Consider the following 19,071-nt stretch of genomic DNA (forward strand, 5'->3'; position numbering starts at 1 on the left):
CCCAGTGGGTCAAAACACGTGTTGGCGGATAACTAACACATTTTGGACGGATAACTAACACATATTGAACTTATCAAATAAGGCTGATTACAAAACAATTATTTTCCCTTCTTGTTCCCTCACTTTTCCAGTTAATCACTGTTTGACAAAAAGACCTTGCAGTGTATCAATAGTTGATTTAAACAATGTTGCTATGTGATATACAGTGTGATAAATGTGGTTTTGCAACTACATTTAAGATGCAAGTTTGTGGAGACTAACAAATATTGCTTCAATAAAACAAACCGCAAGGCGTTTAACATGTCGACTATTTCCATTGGCAGTGAGCACGAAAGGATAGAAGTCACCCCCTTTTCCTCGCGACTGCAGCACACCACTCGTAATATATCAGACTGTCATTCAAGAGTGGTTGCGCACATCCTAAATAAGGTTTTTTCACACCCAATTGTTACATTATTAGTAAATTGATAATTTCTTATATTCATACAATGTGGCATTTTGAAACATAAGAAGTTGAAAAAACATGTTTGTGATAAATAATTTATTGACACATTTTTAACAAGTTACATTCAAATCATTTTTAGGATTTTAGAATTTTTAGATATGAGCTACACGTCTAAGGGAGCCAACCCTGGGGCTCACGGCTCCCCAGTCGCTGTATCTCCTGTACTCGCCGGGCCTCAGGTAGTACTGGCGTCCTCTGTAGTTGGGCTCCTCATAGAAGATCCAGTGGCCGTCCTGCACATTGCAGGAGTGGATGTCATTAAAGTGAAACCTGTCATAAACATTGGGACAGTCATCAGTGAAGTCCATCATCTGTCCCCCAAAGTCACCTCTCTCGTACAGCCTCATCCGGAAGGAGCCTCGATGCTGCAATAGGAAACAGAATAAATAAATACGATGTAAAACATTGGACAGATTGCAGAAAAAAAATAAATGCTCACAAACTTTCACTTGTACATTTTAGTTGCGTTCACCCAGTCTCTTTTCAATGCAAGCATCCAATTTAGATTTAAGACCACATGACTTTACATCTAAGGGCCTTATTGCTTTTTTCTCCAGGTAGTGAGCCATATTTATTGATGATATTCTGGAAGAGGTAATAACCCCATGTCACACCAGATATGTTGAGGAATGTAATATTTTGGCATCCTGCTGACTGCAGACATTGCTCATTTGCATAGTCCAAAGTTCCATTCAAATGGTCACCCTACCACAAGCAGAAGCTCATTTCCTATTAGAAGGAGTGCCTCAATGGCCTCTTGTCAGAACCAGGATCAAAGTATCTTAGACCATCTTGGGGCTGGGTAAAGTTCTAATATCTAATTTGCCATGCCACAACAAAATTCCAAAATGTGATGTCACAACCTCAGGGATGTTCTAAAAACTACTATCTCCACATAGACACCTTTTTTTTTTAAAAAGAGGAATCTGGCAGAACCTGCTGGTCCCCACACCGAAAGAGGGCGCTCCAGGGTGTGATATCCCTCACCTGTGCTTACTAGTAATGTGGATTAGTCTTGCAACTCTGCAAACATATCCATCTCTGGGACTATGTGGTGTGGCAATCTGTACCCTCTTCATATCATTGTAGTATGCAACACATAAAACTCCACTCAGTGTGCTAGTGCATCAGCTACATATATGCCTTGGTTGCACTGAATCATATTTATAACAGGCACATATTTGGAACTAATGCCTAAAGGCCCTGATCATTACACTTGAAACCTGAACATATGCAATAGTCAACAGCATTGTGCAGAAATTGCACAAACCCATGGTCACAGCACTGTAGGACATAATATTGTTATTAAGCATTTGGGAGAGTACATACAAATAATCAGGTATCATGGTGTATTGGAGACAATCACTCATCAAAATGACAGACATCAAATAATCACTGGAGCAACCAACTTCTGCTAGAAAACCGCGATATGTGCCCCCATTGCTCAGGTGATTGAATCCCATCTAGTATAATCTCACCTGTTTGCAGATCCTCATCAAAGACAACATTGAGCCAAAGACCCAGTGGACTATCAACAGAGAAAGTAATGTGCCCAAACTATTATTATATGAAAGAGAAGTACCTCTACCTTTTTTGATCCAATATAGGGGTGCTGAAACTGGGTGGTGATGAAGAAAAAGAGAACCCTTCACTAGATCTCATATTCTGAGCTCACACCCAGCCCTGGCTCAAAGATTTAAGAATGTTGGTATCTTCTTCAGATCATATTTTACTTCCACCCTCTAAAGAAAGGAAGAAGGCAATAACACCCATTTCTAGCTGCCCATTCCCTGAAAACTCCTCTCACTTCTTTAAATCCGCCACTTGTTTGAGTGGAATCATGCATGCCCAGATCACTGCTACAACATGCAGAAGGGAGCACGAGCACGGTTCATCAGCATTCACAATACTCTTCTAGCTCCTGCTGTTCAGGAATATTTCAAAGTAACCAGCAATTTGAATACCTGTTCTGATGCAAGTGTCCAGGGTATCTTAATGCCAACCCTCTCAAGAAAAATGTAACTACTAGGCCACAGACTCTTGAATGCTCCTGATCGTGGTAATATCTTCAGAGTGTTCTTAATAAAGTAAATATTCAGGCTTGTGTGGACGTTCTAACCAGAGAATAGTAGGCAGTGGCAGAGGAATTCCACAATGGGGGTATCCACCCCTTATCTGATCCGGACATAATCCAAAGTTGCAGTCAGTATCTGTATGTATTCATCCCAGTGTATTCACAACACCTATATAGCATGAGCATATCCTGTGATGGTGTGGCCTCCTAGCCCATCCATCTAAATGTATGCTTGCCCCTGCAAAAGCATCTTAAAGAGTTTGAAAAGTTCTGTTATTGTAAAGATATTTTCAGAAACTGAAATGTTCTTGCTAGAGATTGTATGGCTAATTGAATTTTACAACATGTTACCCACGGAAAACCAGCTTCCTCATGCAATTTGGGATACATAAAGGCCTTCTAGGCAGACAGGGATTGTAAACTGTTTCCTGCATTGGCAGTCTGACCTAGCAGGTCACCCTCGACTGCTGCCTTTAGGCTGAACTGCTTTGCATAAGGTATCACCTTTTCTGTAATGGCACAGACAAGCTAAGGAAAGATGGGCAATGATTTCCTCATGAATACTCAATGGTTTAGCAGCATTGGCTTAAATACTACACCAGTAAACTTATATTGGTGTGATTTTTTGGGGCTTGTTTTTTATAGTCTACTGGCCTGCTTAAACAATCATAATTGTCCTAAACAAACACATTTTTGAATCAACATATAGCTAAAACCAAAAGGCTGTATTTGTATTGATACAAAGGTGGGTTGGGTGATTCAAACGATATCTTAATTGTTACATGGATAAACGGAAACGTTGATGGGACCGAATAGTAATTACTGAGAACAGTGACTCACTTTTGTTTCCACTATGCCTCCATTAGCTCTGCAACCACCCATTTTGGCTAGAGAGATTCCTTAAATAGCAATTAAAGAATCCTCTCTAGCAGGTCACCATGACTTACAATTTGGCAGAGAATGGGGCTCATTACAGGGCTGATGGTAAAACCTGCCGGTAGGCGGTGGGTTGCCGGCAAGTAACACCATGCCACCACCTGATATACCACAAGCGGCGGCGGTAATGTTTAATCCCCATTGCCATGGAGTACCATATGACTCAATGGAAATGGGGTCAACAAAGCACTGTCACCGTTGCTAAAGGTGCTTCAGCGAGAGACATGCCACTAGGGTCCTGACAACCCGGCAGGCGAGTGCTGCCGGGGGATCCGTGGCCCCTACCGGCATTCCCGTAGTATGGCAGTTACGTTGCTACAGGCACCCTTATTTTAGGACTGCCATACTTAGAATGAGGGCCAATGTATTTGAAAAAATAGAGTTAGCTTTCAACTGGATGTATTTAGGATGGTGGCACCATTTGGAAAACCGTGTGATAAAGAAATGATTTGTATCTGGATTTCACTATGTTGACACGGTAGTGGCCATGTAGTTATGGTTAATATATATATATATATATATATATATATACACATTAGGCAACTCTTGGAGTGGATAAATCATAATGGGACATCTAAATAGCTGCTTTGTGTTACAGTACAGCGCAAGTTTATAGAATGTTCTAGTCAGTGTACATCTTCTTCTTCTGTGGACTATCAGGGCACCCGGTACATTTATGAGCGTCATACTCCCTTTAAAGGGGTTCACAGAGGGGGAGAAATGCAATCCCTCCTTCCACTTGCCCTTAACCCCCGTGTTATCACATTGTCTAGTGGTTGAAGCAATAGCATGTTAAGGTCCCACTGCTCCGAACGCTGCCCCCTACCTGCCATGTTTGTTAAGCATTGGGAGATTCCTGTCTGACACCAAGCTTCTAGTGCACATCTCTGGGTGGAGCGTCAGAGTCAGGAGGGGCTGGGCCTAGTTGAGCACACTCCTAAATGTTGATAATAATCATTCATTCCACACATTTGGCCTCATTAGAAGTAAGGCAACAACGCCGGTATCGCTACCGGCACTGTTGCTACTGTGCCACCATACTACGAGTTGTGCTTGCGGGTCTCGCTCTGCCCATCAGGTCCGACCTGGTGTGCAGTGCGGCACCCAGGAGCACAAATCGTTAATGCACCGGCACCGTTCATGAACGGTTCCAGTGCATCCGAGCTCCACATTCCCATTCAGCCCTATGGGGCCGAATGGGTATGGGGAGTCCCTTATTGCCGGCACCCGCAAATGGGAAATTACTAGGTCCGCTGACCTCAGCATGACCTGGTAATTGCCCATTCGCAGCCTTTGTTACAGGCACAGCTACCGCCAGACCCGTAATGAGGCCCATTATATGTTATGAAAATTAACTATGTGAAGAGAATAGGGTAAACAGCTTCGGAATGTTTAACTTTTTATCTGCCAATTAAATGTGCCGTGTAATGGTTGATCAGCTTGGTATGTCTACACAGACTATGAACAAGCAATGACATTTGTGCAATGACAAATATACTAAAATGTTCTCGATGTAGGATGTAAACGCAAAACACAGTCCTATGTCAGGAAGCACTGGCAGCTATTAAATTAAATGAATACTTACTTCTGGTACCATGCGGCAGGAGCGGATGGAGTCGTTGTAGCCCATCCAGCGCTGGTAATCAGGGTATTCCCCCCTTCTCAGGTAATACTGGTATCCCTTGAAGTTGGGGTGCTCATAGAGCATCCAGCAGCCATTGTGCACTTGCAGGGAGTTGCAGCGGCTGAAGTAGGAGTTCAGGTCGGCACAGTCAGAGCTGCAGTCATAAGAGCGGCCGCCGAAATACCGGTCCTCGTAGAAGGTGATCTATAAGAATATATTTAAAATAGAAGAACTATTTAGATTAGTTTTTTTGCCTTTAATCTTGTTTCCCTCGTAATGGCAGACACAGATACAAGCAACTGATATTAAAGTCTTAAAAATACAGATACATTGTCGTTTTCTTGATCTGATTTTCTTTACTGTGTTATTAAGTTTTTATTGACATTTTATATCTGTAATATGGTATATACTGTTCCGAGTTTTTTTGTCGAGTTTTAAGGTTTCATTGGGGGCATTATTACCCTGGCGGTAGCCGTACCGGTAAATACTGGCACGGCTGCCACCGGAGTCATGAATTTACCAGCACCCGTTAATGGGGACTTACCAGTGCATTACAGCCCTGGTGTTCATGGTAAATCCCCATTGCCGGGTGCTGGTAATTGTTACTCCCCATTCCCTTTTGAGTCCCATTGGTTTCAATGGGAATGGGGAGGCTGGATGCACCGGCACCATTCATGAATGGTGTATGTGCATCTGTCGAGGTCTGCGTGTGGGTGCCGGTCTGCCTGCCAGGTCACACCTCGTGGGCTGGAAGGCACCCGCTCGCAGAATTCGTAGTTTGCCGGTCCGGTAACAACGGTGCCGGTAGCTTACCGGCACCGTTGTTGCCGGACCGGCAAACTTGTAATGATGCCCCATGTGTGCAATTGTGTTCAATTTTGTGCATTCAAGTTAAGCACTCTGCACATAACATCAGAAAAAGCTGTCTTCGCCATCATGTGCAAACTGTCCTTAAACAGATCAGGATTTAGGCTCATCATGCACATTTCGGGGTCCTAGAACTAGTCTTTAGGAGAATCAAAAATACAATAAGATAATGCTTGTTAATAGGCGGCAAGTTAACATATATCGCCTCGCCCTGAAATATATATAAACAAATCAACGTATGACACACAATACAATTCGGCTGCTGTTAGTCATATACTTTGCAAAATAGGTGCTCTTACCTTTCTCATGTTGGCTGGTGGAATTGGTACCTCGCAGCTTGCAGACTGTGCCTTTAAATACACCCGCTCACACTAGAAGTGCAAACTCAACAGGCTCAGCTGTTCTGTTCATGAGGGAAAATGTATGAATCAGTTCAACATTGTGGTGGGTCATGCCCTATGTTTGTGCACAGGTTGGCTCTGCTTTTGTTTACAAGGGCAAGGGTGAAGGGTCACTACATTGTTTCTAGAAACCTATACCACAGCACTGGACATGCATGGTTACTAACAATATGAATCATCATCAGTCGAAAAGCATTCTATTGGCTGCTGACTGAAGCATTAGCTCGCAGGCACCAGGAAACACAGGTCAGACATGGGACCAAAGAAACATTTTTGAAACATTTGTAATGACGCCTTGCCAATTGTTCTCAACGTACCTGGCATTTCAGTCATCCCTTCCCTCACTTCCGCTGACCAAACTTATCAAGTTACTATAGCACACATTTACAGTTGTATTCTTTTTAAACAAACAAAAGACTGTTCAAAATGTTCTAATTGTAATTGTACTAGTTATTTACATAGCGCCTTTTACCATTACTATAGTCCTAACGCGCTTGTGGTGGGAACGCCCTCGGGGACCACAGTCCAGAGTATGGGAAATTCTCATAGAGGTTTAGAATGTGTGTGTGTATTTTGGCCAAGATATATTATTGGGTGGGCTGGGTTCCTGTAAGCAACCGTAGAGATCAGGCATGTGGTCGGGTGCTGAGGGAGGTCAGGAGAGTGTGTGAAGGCAAGAGATCGTTATGTTTTGAGCTAGACCGAATGTCCACCAAAGTGGTGCATTTATACCTACCTTGAGGCTTGGATGGAGCTTTGTTGGTGGTGCCGTAGTCTGTCAGAGGGAGTCCTCTAGGCCCACTAGCCGGATTGTTGCATTAGGTCTTCAAAGCGTCATGGACAAGCTATCATACTGCATCTTCTAGGTGTGATTGATCATTTGCCTTATCTTCTAGATGTGATATCGAGGCTCCCTGCTTATCTTTATTTGTCATTTGTTGGCAGTGCTCCTGCATAAAGGTGCATTAGAAGGCCTAAATACAAGGTCTTCTAGGTGTACTGAGAGAGGTGAGTCCAGAGGATAAGGTATCCTAACACCAGTTTCTAGTGATGGAAGGAACTCTTAAGGTTTGGAGTGCGTGTGGTAGTTTATAGACTGGACTATTTCTGAGCACTGTGTATTTAGAGGGATTTAGAGGGATGCTGGTGTCCTTAGGTGGGGGCACCGAAATTACAGCTGGCCTCCGCCGAGTGGAGTGTGTCCATGTAACTAAGTGAGGCATTGCATTACAAACAAAAGTAACAGTCTGGCATGTCTGCAGTCAGTGGATGACTGAGTTGTTTTGATAGTGGTCTGTGGGTGCCAGTTTGTGAGGCAGGCCACCTGGGGCATCAGGTCATGTCCTGGGTGAAGTTTTGAACTGTTGTTGCTAGGTGGCTGGAGATGGCATTGCTGATCTGTGTTATGCTACATCTTGCCGAGCGACTGGTTTGGATAGGACGCAGCTGTGGCTGGAAGAGCGAAGATGTGATGTTTCAGGACGCCACTGGAAATAGCCACGTTTCTAGGTCCTTTCTGAAGGAGAGGTAGTGTTCATTGTGTTGGATGTGTAGTGGAAGGGAGTACCAGATGAAGGGGGCTTGGACAGTGAAGGTGGAGCCTCCCATTCTGGTAAATTTGTGGGGGGATTTACGAGAAGGAGTGCAGAGCCTGATCAGAGAGATCTGGTCGGATGGAGGAACCCTGGTCCAGTGCTATGGAAGGTGCAGTGTGTGATGCACATAGCTTTAAAGGTCGCCCATCGCCTAAGAGGCAGCCAGTGTAGTACTCTGAGGGCGGGGATAATATGTTCTCTGTGTGAGAGTGCGAGGCGAAGTTTAGCTGCAGAGTTTTGTATTCATTGGAGTTTCCTGAGCTAATGTGTTGGGAGACCTAGATAGAGGGATTTGGCAGAGTATAAGCAGGAGAGAATAATGGCAAATGTTGCAGAGAGTCTATGAGAGTAGGATAGGTAAGGGAAGATTTTCCTTAGGATGCGTAAGTAGAAGTTTCAAGTTCTGGACACAGAGTGATGTTTTGGAACAGGGAGAGACCATTGTGCATCCTAGATTTTTTAGAGGTTGAAGCTGCAGGTGGGCCTCCCAGGGCGTGTGGCCAGGGTATCGGTTGGGGGATGAGAGCAGTTTTGCCATATAGTAGTATTTCAGTTTTGCCAGGGTTAAGGAGAAGGAGGCTGGCTGTCATCCAGTGACTGATTGCAGAGAGGCAGTAGGAGAGGTTGGGGGGATGTTGTTGTTTTGTGGATCTTGTAAATGATCTGAGTATCATCTGCATAGTTATAGCATGAAATGTTGTGAGAGCAAATGAGTGCCGGCAGTCGGCTCAGGTAGAGATTGAAGAGAAGGGGTGACTGGGAGGCTCCCTGAGGGACTCCTGTCGGGACAGGGCAAGGGGCAGAGGTTTAAGGCGGAGGGAGCATGACTTGTGATCAATTAGAAAGGAATGAGATCCATTTTAGGGTGGCGTCCCTTCTGATGCCTAGTGTGTGAAGCCGATCCATTAGAATTGCTTTGTTTTGTTTGTTTGTTTGTTTTGTTTATTAATTTGTATAGCGCACCTGACCCAAAGGTATATGGGCGCTTAATCTTCGAGTTACAGGCAAGGTAGGGTACAATTATACAATGATGAAGCAAAGGTATACAAGACAGGATAGCAATTCGTGCATAGACAGTAATATAGCAATTCGTGCATAGACAGTAATATGCTGGCATGGTGCAAAATACAATCAAGCAGGAGGTATGCATTCAATCATGGTAGGTTAATTGTTGAGTAACCAGGTGATGACCTTAGTTCTGAAAGGTTGGAAGGTGGGTGTAGATTTGATATCCAGTGGAATGGTATTCCAAAGTTGTGAAGCCAGAACTGGGAAGCTGGAACCACCAGCTCTTTTGAGGGAGAATTTGGGCACAGTCAATTGTAGTGTATTAGAGGATCTAGTGGTTCTAGTGTTCTGTCTTAGTGTGAATTTGTTGGTGAGATAGGGCGGGGCAAGGCCGTTGAGTGCTTTATAGGTGAGGCAGATAGTTTTTAGATCTATTTTTTGTTGGATGGATAGCCATTTGCATGCGATTCTGGTAGCCGAAATATGTTCTCTTCTGGGAATATTCAGGGCGGCACGGAGTGCATTATTTTGTATAACTTGCAGTTTATTGATTACCGTTTTGTTGGCACCTACGTAGAGACTATTGCAGTAATCTAGTTTAGATTGTATAAGTGCTCTGGCTAAGGTGAGGCAGTTGTTAGGGGAGATCAGCGGTCTACAGGCCCTGATTAGTTTGCCTGTGTAGGCCGTGGCTGAGGCAGTCATATTAATTTGTTTGGCTAGGTTAGTGTTCGTGTCGAGGTAAAAACCAAGGGTTTTTACACTCTTGGCGATAGTGATGGTGTTGCCGTCAATGGTAAGGCTAGTGTAGCTAGGACTAAGTTTCCGAATGGTGTTGGGTGAGCCGACAAGGAGCAGTTCAGTCTTGTCATCATTCAGGCAGAGGCCATGTGTGGCCATCCATGCCTGAATGATGGAGAAGACTTCATTGATCCAAATGGCGTCCGAATTATAGTTGCCGGTTAAGGTGAGGAGTATCTGGGTGTCGTCTGCGTAGTTGGTGTAGGTGACACCCAGATGGTCCAGCTTGTCGAATAGGGGCTTTGTAAAAATGTTATACAAAGTGGGTGATACACACGATCCTTTTGGGACACCACAAGTAATAGGAATAGGGTCGGCCGCTGCTAGGGGTGAGAAGACCCGCATGGTCCTATTGTCCAGGAAGGATTGGATCCATGAAATTGCGGAGTGGGAGAAGTGAACTGCCGATGACAGATGGTTGCACAGGATTTTGTGATCAACCAGATCAAAGGCAGCGGATAGGTCAAGAAGAAGAAGGATGCCAGCTTTACCTTTGTCTTTGAGGTCGTCTATCTGGCACTTGAGATCGACCAGGGCCGTTTCTGTCCCGTGTTGTGGACGAAAGCCGGACTGGCGAATTCCTAGTAGATGGTTTGTCTCAAGGTAATCCTGGATTTGTAGATAGGCCACTCTATCAAGAATTTTTAGTAGGAATGGGACAGTGGTGATGGGTCTGTAATTTGTGGGTATATCTGGGTCGAGGGTAGTTTTTTTTAGTAGTGGTAAGACCCAGGATTGTTTTAGATTACTAGGGACCGAGTTATCAGAGAAAGACAGGTTTATTAATTTTGTGATGAATGGGGAGAGATCCCTTGCAGCATCTTTTATAATCTGAGCGGGACAGCTGTCCCCCTTGCAGTTCGAAGGTTTCAATGACGCTATGATTTTCTGTACTTCGGGTATGGATACCTTTTTGAAGGTGAATCCTGGGCTGGAGGCTGTAGGAGGGGGAGGGGTGGGACTGGAGGTCGGAACATAGGTGAGTTGTTGTTGTTTATTGTCAATTTTAGACTGGAGCCCTGAAATTTTGTTAACAAGGGCATTCTGGATCCCTGTGCACCATTGTTTATTTTTAGTGCAAGTATCCGTGGGAGGAATGGGGTTTTCTAGTTCCTTTAGGATCTTAAAGAGCTCCTTTGAGCTGGAGCTTGCCTCCGAGATCCTGGAGTTGAGCGATTCTTTCTTTGCGCGTATAATCTCATTTTTGTAGAAAGTGGAGATATTAGTGAGATTCGTTCTGTTAATTGCTGAGGGCGCTGATTTCCATAGTGCTTCAAGTTTACTTTTTTGTTGCCGGAGGGATTTAAGTTCTGGGGTGTACCATGTATTCAGGTGCGCTTTTGGTTTCCCTTTGCGCATTTTTAGTGGGGCAATAGTGTCAACAGCTATGGCCATGGAATTATTGTAGACGTTGACCAATTGGTTCAGGTCGGTTGTGGCTGGTAGTGCGTTCAGGATAGGGGTTACCAAGGGTATTAAGGCTTCCGCTGTGATGTTACTCTTTTTCCTAGTTAGGCAGGCTGGTGCGGTAACAGGCTTGTTATGCACTAGGCTGCTAGTGTTAATGTCAAATGGGAGGAAATGATGGTCAGTCCATAAGAGCTGTATGGGATCCTTCATGGTAATGTTGCAGTTAAGGGCGGTTACCCAATCGAGGATTCTGCCCTTCGAATGGGTAGGTTTGGAGCAGAATTGTTGGAGGCCATGCTCCTCTAATGCTGTGGCCAGGGCAGTGGCTGGGACGTCGAGGGGGTCATTAAACCCAAGATTGAAGTCTCCAAGTATAATCATTTGTGCTGAAAGTTTGGAGCTTTCGGCAACTAGTGAGGTGATGTCTTCCTCAAAGGAGCCTGGTGGGCCCGGGGGTCTGTAAATTAAGTGCGTGGTTAATGGTGTCAAAAGTGGCAGACAGATTGAGCAGGATGTGTGCAGCGCATCCTTCCAAGTCAGCTGTTCTTTTTAGATCGTCCCAGATGTCACAAGTGCAGATTCGGTTCCTCAAAGGGGCTGGGTGGAGGAGCATGTTGGCTCCTGTGAATAGGCCGAGCAGTGTGGTATAGGAGTTTGACAATGACATGGGTGTTGGAGATAGGTCTGTTCTTTGAAGGAAAGAGGGGGTTGAGAGTGAGTTTTTTGAGAAGACCTCCGGGAAGATACCAGATGAGAGAGAGAGAGAGTTGTTAATAATGGCCGGAGCAATGTGCCAGCACATGGTGTCGTTTTTAAGAAGTGTAGCAGGACAGTGATCTCCAGCGGAGCCCAAGGGCCAGCTTTGTGCTAGAAGTTTAGGTGTGAACGACGAGAGGACTGACTGAGTGGACTAGGGAGGGATAGGACAGAAGGAAGGGGGTGGGGGTGGCCAAAGCTAGTTTGGAGAGGATGAGGCAGTGTCCTTCCATAGCGATGTTGTGCATGTGGTTAGACAGTGTGTTGCAGAAAGCTTAGGAGTGTGGTGAGTGAGGAGTTGAGCAGTTCAAGGTGTTGCATTCAGTGATGGTTTTGTGGAGTTCCCTGGTTGGGTTATTAGAGTTAGAAATCCAGTTTACATAGAAAGATATTTTGGCTTTTCTTATTTTGTTCGGATAGGGCCTATATAATCTTTCACGAGAGATTTCGTTTTGAGGTGTGGGGTTTGTCCTCAAAGTTTCTGATGCTTGACCGTTTTAAGGGATATGAGAGAGGGTGTGTACCACTTTGGGATGGGGCCTGATCTTTGAGGGGTGCGTTTAGTCGGCATGCATGGGATCAGGGTGCTGGTGAGCCAAGGACCAAAAGGTCTATGGAGGGGTATCCACATAGCGATGGGAAGACTGGATAGGTGTTTAGAAGGGAATTGGCCAGATCAGGGTTTATGATGACTTTATTCCAGAGAGGTACTGCAGGGGAGGGGGTTAGAAGTGGGGTTGGCAGGGCAGGATGGGGCATGAGAAGGATGCAGGTGTGAGAAGAATTTAGTGTAGTGATCTGTCCGTGTTAGTGGACAAGGCAGGAGGATGAAGAGCAGGTCCGAGATGCTGAAAAGGACATCAAGGTTGTGCCCTGTGGTGTGAGTTGCGAGGGAGATCAGCTGAGTGAAGCTGAGAGCTACAATGTTGTCAAAATGGGTCATTGGGTTGGTGGGGACGTCAAACCGATTTTTATATGTCCTAATATAGTGAGGGATGGATGCATGATTAGGGTGGCTGATAGGGAGTCATCGAGGGAGCCGGCAAAGTTCCTTTTATAGCCTGGAGGCCTATTTTTTTATTTTTTATTTTTTTTTATTTTGGTTGGCTAATTAATTAACCTTTCAAAACAAACATATCATAGACAAGAAGAATAATTACATAAAACCTTTCTCTACGACACATCAAACATTAAAAGTTACAGATGGAACTGTCTGTTATCGACTTTAAGATACATACTTAAAAGCAACATTAGGATCAATGCTAATTGATAAACACTTATGAAGATAATAACATTAAAACTAGTAATGAGTAAATTTGAAGATATAAGTGGATATAAGCCACGCATTTCTTCAAGTATACATTGCTTTAACCACTAATATCAATCATTTTACTAGAATCATTTATTCCTCAGAGCCCGTAGTGAGCAATACTGTATTTAAAAATTGCATTGTCGCTATTCTTATGGAAATTTTTGGAGTGGCAAATAGCTCATGCCACAATTCATCATTTGACCGCTTAATAAGGTGATGTTGTGTTAATTTCTTGATCATCACTTCTCTCTGCATTCTTAATTCATCACATTCAATTAATAAATGCCTTAATGTTTCTTTAGTATTTGATACTTTACAAAATCGGCACGTTACATTTTCGACTTGTAATAGACCTCTTCTTACTAATATCTGGTTAGTTGGCCACAGGTTCAAACGAAAACTTAATATTTGATTTCTTAATTTGAATGAAGGACATTTTAGTAAATAGTCTGCCGCCTGTCGAAATTTTTTATGACCGAAAAGCGCTCTATCAAAATCTTTTAATTGCAGACATTTTTGTTGGGTGCTATTCCAATCATACTGGTGCAATTTCAATTTTGCTTTGTTAGGGTTATTTAACAGAGTGTCAAGCGAGATGTTAGCGTTACTCATATCTTCAATTACAGCCGCTCTCCATTTCAACGGGAATGCGTTTTCTGATCTTAATAAGTGATTTGCCAATATTGTAAGCACGTTTTTTTCAGCTAAACCTAATACACATTTTCGGAACAGGCAACATCTTTTCTAGGCTACTTGTACGTGTATAGATAAGTTGCCCAACTCAAAACGAAGAAGAGCAGTGGGAGTTGAATTAGGGAGATTCAGTACTCTTTTCCAAAACTGTGCTTCTAATTTATTCCAATAAATTCTGTTTTGCGGCAGCCACGTCTCAGCTCCATAGATGATGATCGGTACCACTTTTTGATGGAAGAATACAAGAATATGTGCACAAGAAAATTTCCCAAACTTATATTGGAGAATCCTTGCTTGAGAGGTGAGCACGTTTAGTTTATTATTTATACTGTTTAGCTGAGGTTTATTCACAATCGAGTTGCTGAATAATACTCCAAGGTATTCGTATTCATCAACTATAGTAAGCTTTTGGTTTCTTTTTTTTTCTTTTTGCCTAGTATCATAATTTGAGTTTTTTCTAGATTTAGTGTTAAGTTGTTTTTATCAACATACAGATCTAGTTTATGTAACATATTTTACAGACCACTAGGCGTCTATGAAATAAGTACAAGGTCATCTGCATACAAAAGCCAGGCGATGGACTGCCCTTCAAGTTTTGGTGCATCATGCATTGCTTTCATAATATCCAATCCTAGACCAAAATGAATAGATTAAATAGAGTGGACGCTAGTATGCACCCTTGTTTTACCCCTCGCTCAGTAAAAATCACCTCCGACAGAAGGCCATCCAAATTCAGTTTTACTTGCATTGAGGTGTTTGAATGCAATAAGTGTATTATCGAAACTAATGCTGGAGGACACCCAAAGCTCACTAGTTTTTGAATTAACAAATGGCGATCTACCGAATCAAAGGCAACTCGGAAGTCTACATATGCCAGATAAAGCGGTTGTTTTTTTGACGCACAGAGCTCCTTGATTACATTTAGAGTTGTAATATTAATCGCTGTGCCAAAGCCTGCGACAAATCCTGTTTGAAACGGATCGCAGCATTTCTCCTTAGTCGTCCAGGCATTAAGATCTCTTAGTACAATTCTACTGAAGATCTTCCCTGGTGCATCCAGCAGAGATATAGGCCGATAGTTGGCCGGGTTTGTCCGGTCTCCTTTCTTATAAATTGGCACTGTAATCGCTTTGCACCAAGACGCTGGCACACTTTGTTTTATCAATAATGTCTGAAAAACAGCATATAGTATGGATGCCCATATTGTCGGGTTCTGTTTCATGACAAAATTTGATATGCCATCCGGCCCAGTAGCTCTCGAAGAGCTTGCCCTTTTAATATAGTATAGCACATCCTCTTGGTCAAATGTAATTGAAAAGGGAGTGTTTTTCCAATTGGCGGTTACTTGTGCAATACTTGTTTGAGGAAGTGCATACATATTGGTGAAATAACTCACCCAATATTTTTCAGCAACCCCATTTAGTTGCGATTGCATCTGCGGGCGAGTTGAACTCATATTTAGCAATTTCCAAATTTGTGATGAACGTTTGTTCTTAAATACTTCCAACCAGTGTTCACCATCATTTTGGTTCATAGTGGCCTTATGCATACAAATCCAGTTTTTATACTTTGTTTTTATTCTGCGTAATGCTAATTCACGCTTCTGTTCTGGCAGCAGGAGAATCTGTCTCTTTTCTTTTCGGAAAGCCATTTTTCTAATTCTTACAAAATGATCAAATGTATGAGTTTGTGCAGTGCTGCACTTGTTATTATCAGAAGCAAGTGCAAATAGGTGTATTTTATCAGAGTACTCCGGAGGCATCAATCCTCTCTCAGCACAGTATCGATCTTCCCTTAAGCTGCCCGCAAAATCTTTTAGCACTGGAGCAGTCCAATGCAGTCTATTCCGTTGTGGATTGATGACTAAATTCTCCAACATTTTTTGTTGCTATTGAACTTTTTGGGGCTGTTGTAGCGCAAATTCTGCTTCCACCATCATATGATCACTCGCTGATATTCAAATCCCCAGCTATAATCACATGGTCAATGTTTTTAGTAATCATGATTTGTTCCATCAATAAATTCATATCTTTGAAGAGTTTATCAGCTATAATTGCAATTGGATTCCAATATATGTTAATTATTGCAAATTTTGAGTTTTGTATTTCTATTATGGAACATTGCACAAAGGAAATCGTAGAGGGCCACTCAGCTATATTGTTTGTAGTGGTCATGTTTGATATGGTAGCTACACCAGACATCGGTCTGCCTTTTTGACCCTTTATCGCTGGCAATAGATGAACAAAAGGGTTATCCCATGACAAAGGTACACTTAGCCAAGTTTCCTGCAACAACACTAAATCACATTTCTTAAGATAGTGATTATCATTATTGAGTAGATGTTTGTGCCCTCTCGTATTCCAACTCAATATAATTATATTATGATTTGCTGGACATACCTCATTAAATTCTAGTTAGGTTTTATTACAATTCAATGTCATTTTTGCCACACTCTCATTTTCCTCCTCTTGCATTCGAGTATGTTGTGGCGCCTCCTCAAATGAGTTCTCTTTTGTGGTAGCGATTAGCATAAATCCTAGGTCATATAAAGCAGTTTGTGCAGACCATATCATATTATAAATGATGCGCAACTTCATCCATATACATGATACAGTTGAGTCATTGTCATCTGGAAATTCAACTTGTTGGATATCTCCTGAGACTATGTCCTCCAAACTGTCTATGTCCGAGAATAGTTGTAGAATGCTCATTCTATTTAAAATATATAGAGGAAAGGAGCCTCCCCGACAACTAATGAACACTGAGTACATTAGAGATGTTTTCGTATTCCTTACTGTCCCCTCGGAACTCCCCTCTTTCATTTTTAATTTACTTTCTTGATGTAAGCCACAATTCTCTTTCTCAGAAGGTAATTTGAATGAGACATTCTTCGACGACACTTTTTCCTCACACCTATTGGTTACTTCAAATTTATTATCTAATATCGCTTTCATAGAGGATTTAAGTGTCTTCTGTTCAGCAGTTAAGGCTACTAGGCAGTCTTTGATTGTATTTAGAATATTATTTTGCGGATCATTCTGCTTATTCGGAAGAGCAGATTTTTCACTCATTTCCTTCTCCTTTGTTTTAGCTTGGATTCTTGCAGGGGAGCCCATTGAATTTGTTTTAGTTTCTTTCTGCGGGTATATCTTCGAATTCGATTGAATAGTTTGTTTAGCTAAAGGATGGGTCACATTTGACTCAGCATTGACTTTGCTCATGTATTCGTCCACAGCTTTTCTGAGCCCTTGTCTATTTGGTATTAATCCGTGCTTCACGACCTTGTCCTTTCTACTGGGCTCAGCATCCAAATTCACCTGGCTATAATTCAGCCCCTCTGCAACCTGTACAAGCTTATCCAAGGGGGAATGCGATAAATCAACTTGTAGCACATCTTTACCATTCTTTAAAGTCTTGTCTCTTTCCAAGGTTTGATTCAAATATTTTTTGGTGATCACATTTGCCGCTAATGTGGAACAATTTACTGGTTTGGAGATAGACTTAAAAAACTGCTTTGTTTGTCCACTCCCGTTTACACTCTTGGCTTTTTGATTTTTTGTTTTCTTCAAGTTGGTTCTAAGATCCGGTTTCTTAGTAGCTGGATTTTTTGCAAATATTGTGTACGCCTCTTTAATGGGTTTGGTAATTTTGTCCTTAAACATGACCACCTCCGGCTGCTTACCGGTTTTACTAGCACCAATTAATTGTAAGCCCCCTTGTACATTTGTTGCAGCATCCAGAGAAGTTTCATATATAATGCCTTCCACATACGGAACTACTGTCTCCACACGTTGTAACTTTGCATCTATAATTTGATTTTCCTCTACACAAGGAGCTACAGTCTTTGAGCATTTTGGTTTGCCCTCTATTGATTGAGTTTCTGATTGAAAATTCAATTGGCCCATAAGTTTTTTATACAATGATGCAATGTCCTCAAAATTTTTCGCCAGTTCTTCCGTTTCTTTCTCATCTGAGACTTGTTTTCGAGCCAATGTATCACCGCAATTTTTTTGCCATATAGCTATATTTTCCACATTAATATGAATAAGGTCTACCTTGGAATTTAGAGCTTCAAACAATCTAGCAAGAGACATTAGAGCTGTATTCATATTTTCCACAGTCATCACAGAAGGTTCTTTAAGTTGTGAACCCATATTTGTAACCGACTCATTCCTAGTCTGTCTCCTAGGGGTTGGAGGAATGTAAGATATTGAGGATTCAGACTCTGATGTATTCCTCTCCTGAAACATAGTCAGTGTTTTTGATAGGTCGGATTCAACTACCCTGGCTATGAAACAGGAATCCGAGGATTCCAATTCTATAACCGCAGCATCCCTCACCACCTCTACATCAGATTTGTTCAACAAGGGTACAGCAGTTCCAGAACGAACATTCTGCAAAATCATAGTATCCGATAACGAAGTGTTACACAAGTGTTTAGCATCCTTAGTCCCATCATTCCCTTCCATATTAGTAGGAGAACTCATTAACAATTGCAGAGCTATAGCACTTTCTTGATTATTTAAGAGTGGTCGCGCCTCCACAGTCGAGACACTCAAGTTTATTGCTTCTGCTATAGGTTTCTTTGGAGCAGGAGAAGTTATTGTGGCAAACCCAAATTTGCGCAAATCACCAGTTCCAATGGTAGAATGTGTTCTTTTTCGTGAAAGTCGATTATCCCAGGGCGCACTTTTTACCCGGGGACGGGCTAATTTTGGTGTAGATACAAGAGTTTCTTTCAAAGTGGGGTGAAATATGGTACGCAGTTTTTCAGGGCCAGGCATGCCTGTGCAGAGTGTAAACATTAATGTTTGTTAACATCCACACAGGCAATCTCTTTGAGTGAACCACCACAATTTCAATATCCTATAAGGCAACGTGCCACTCTGCTGATTTGGAATAGCGTTGTGGTTTATTTCCGCTCTAGCTCCCCACTGCGCTGTAACAGAGCGACACAGCGGGACTTACCTCAGTTACTAGGCCGGGATCAAAGAGCTAATACCTCCACAGTCTCCCGCCTAGTGGTCACGCCTTCAGCGCCAAACAGCCGCACAACAGCCAGTGGCCTTGACCCCAATGGGCTTAACGC

At 42.7% G+C, this 19,071-nt stretch overlaps 1 protein-coding gene across 1 annotated transcript; it reads right to left on the reverse strand.

The window, feature by feature from the left end:
* Positions 1-597: 597 nt before the first annotated feature.
* On the reverse strand, positions 598-15,633 carry LOC138487369 (gamma-crystallin-3-like). The gene is made up of 3 exons (XM_069613944.1): positions 15,379-15,633; positions 5,101-5,343; positions 598-870 (listed from the first exon to the last, which is right to left on the reverse strand). The coding sequence occupies exons 1-3, from the start codon at positions 15,631-15,633 to the stop codon at positions 598-600; spliced, it is 771 nt and encodes a 256-aa protein (XP_069470045.1).
* Between the last annotated feature and the right edge of the window lie 3,438 nt (positions 15,634-19,071).

The sequence above is a fragment of the Ambystoma mexicanum genome, chromosome 9 (assembly GCF_040938575.1).
Source record: "Ambystoma mexicanum isolate Mex_15411 chromosome 9, UKY_AmexF1_1, whole genome shotgun sequence".
NCBI lineage: Eukaryota > Metazoa > Chordata > Amphibia > Caudata > Ambystomatidae > Ambystoma > Ambystoma mexicanum.

Bases quoted from the DNA above. Each gene is read 5' to 3' on its own strand.
- LOC138487369 (XM_069613944.1), bottom strand. From the start codon at position 15,633: ATGGCTTTCCGAAAAGAAAAGAGACAGATTCTCCTGCTGCCAGAACAG. The intron at 5,344-15,378 runs GTGAGTTATTTC...ATATTCTTATAG, and splicing joins GGGTTGCTGAAAAATATTGG to ATCACCTTCTACGAGGACCG. The intron at 871-5,100 runs GTAAGTATTCAT...TTCCTATTGCAG, and splicing joins CCTGCCGCATGGTACCAGAA to CATCGAGGCTCCTTCCGGAT.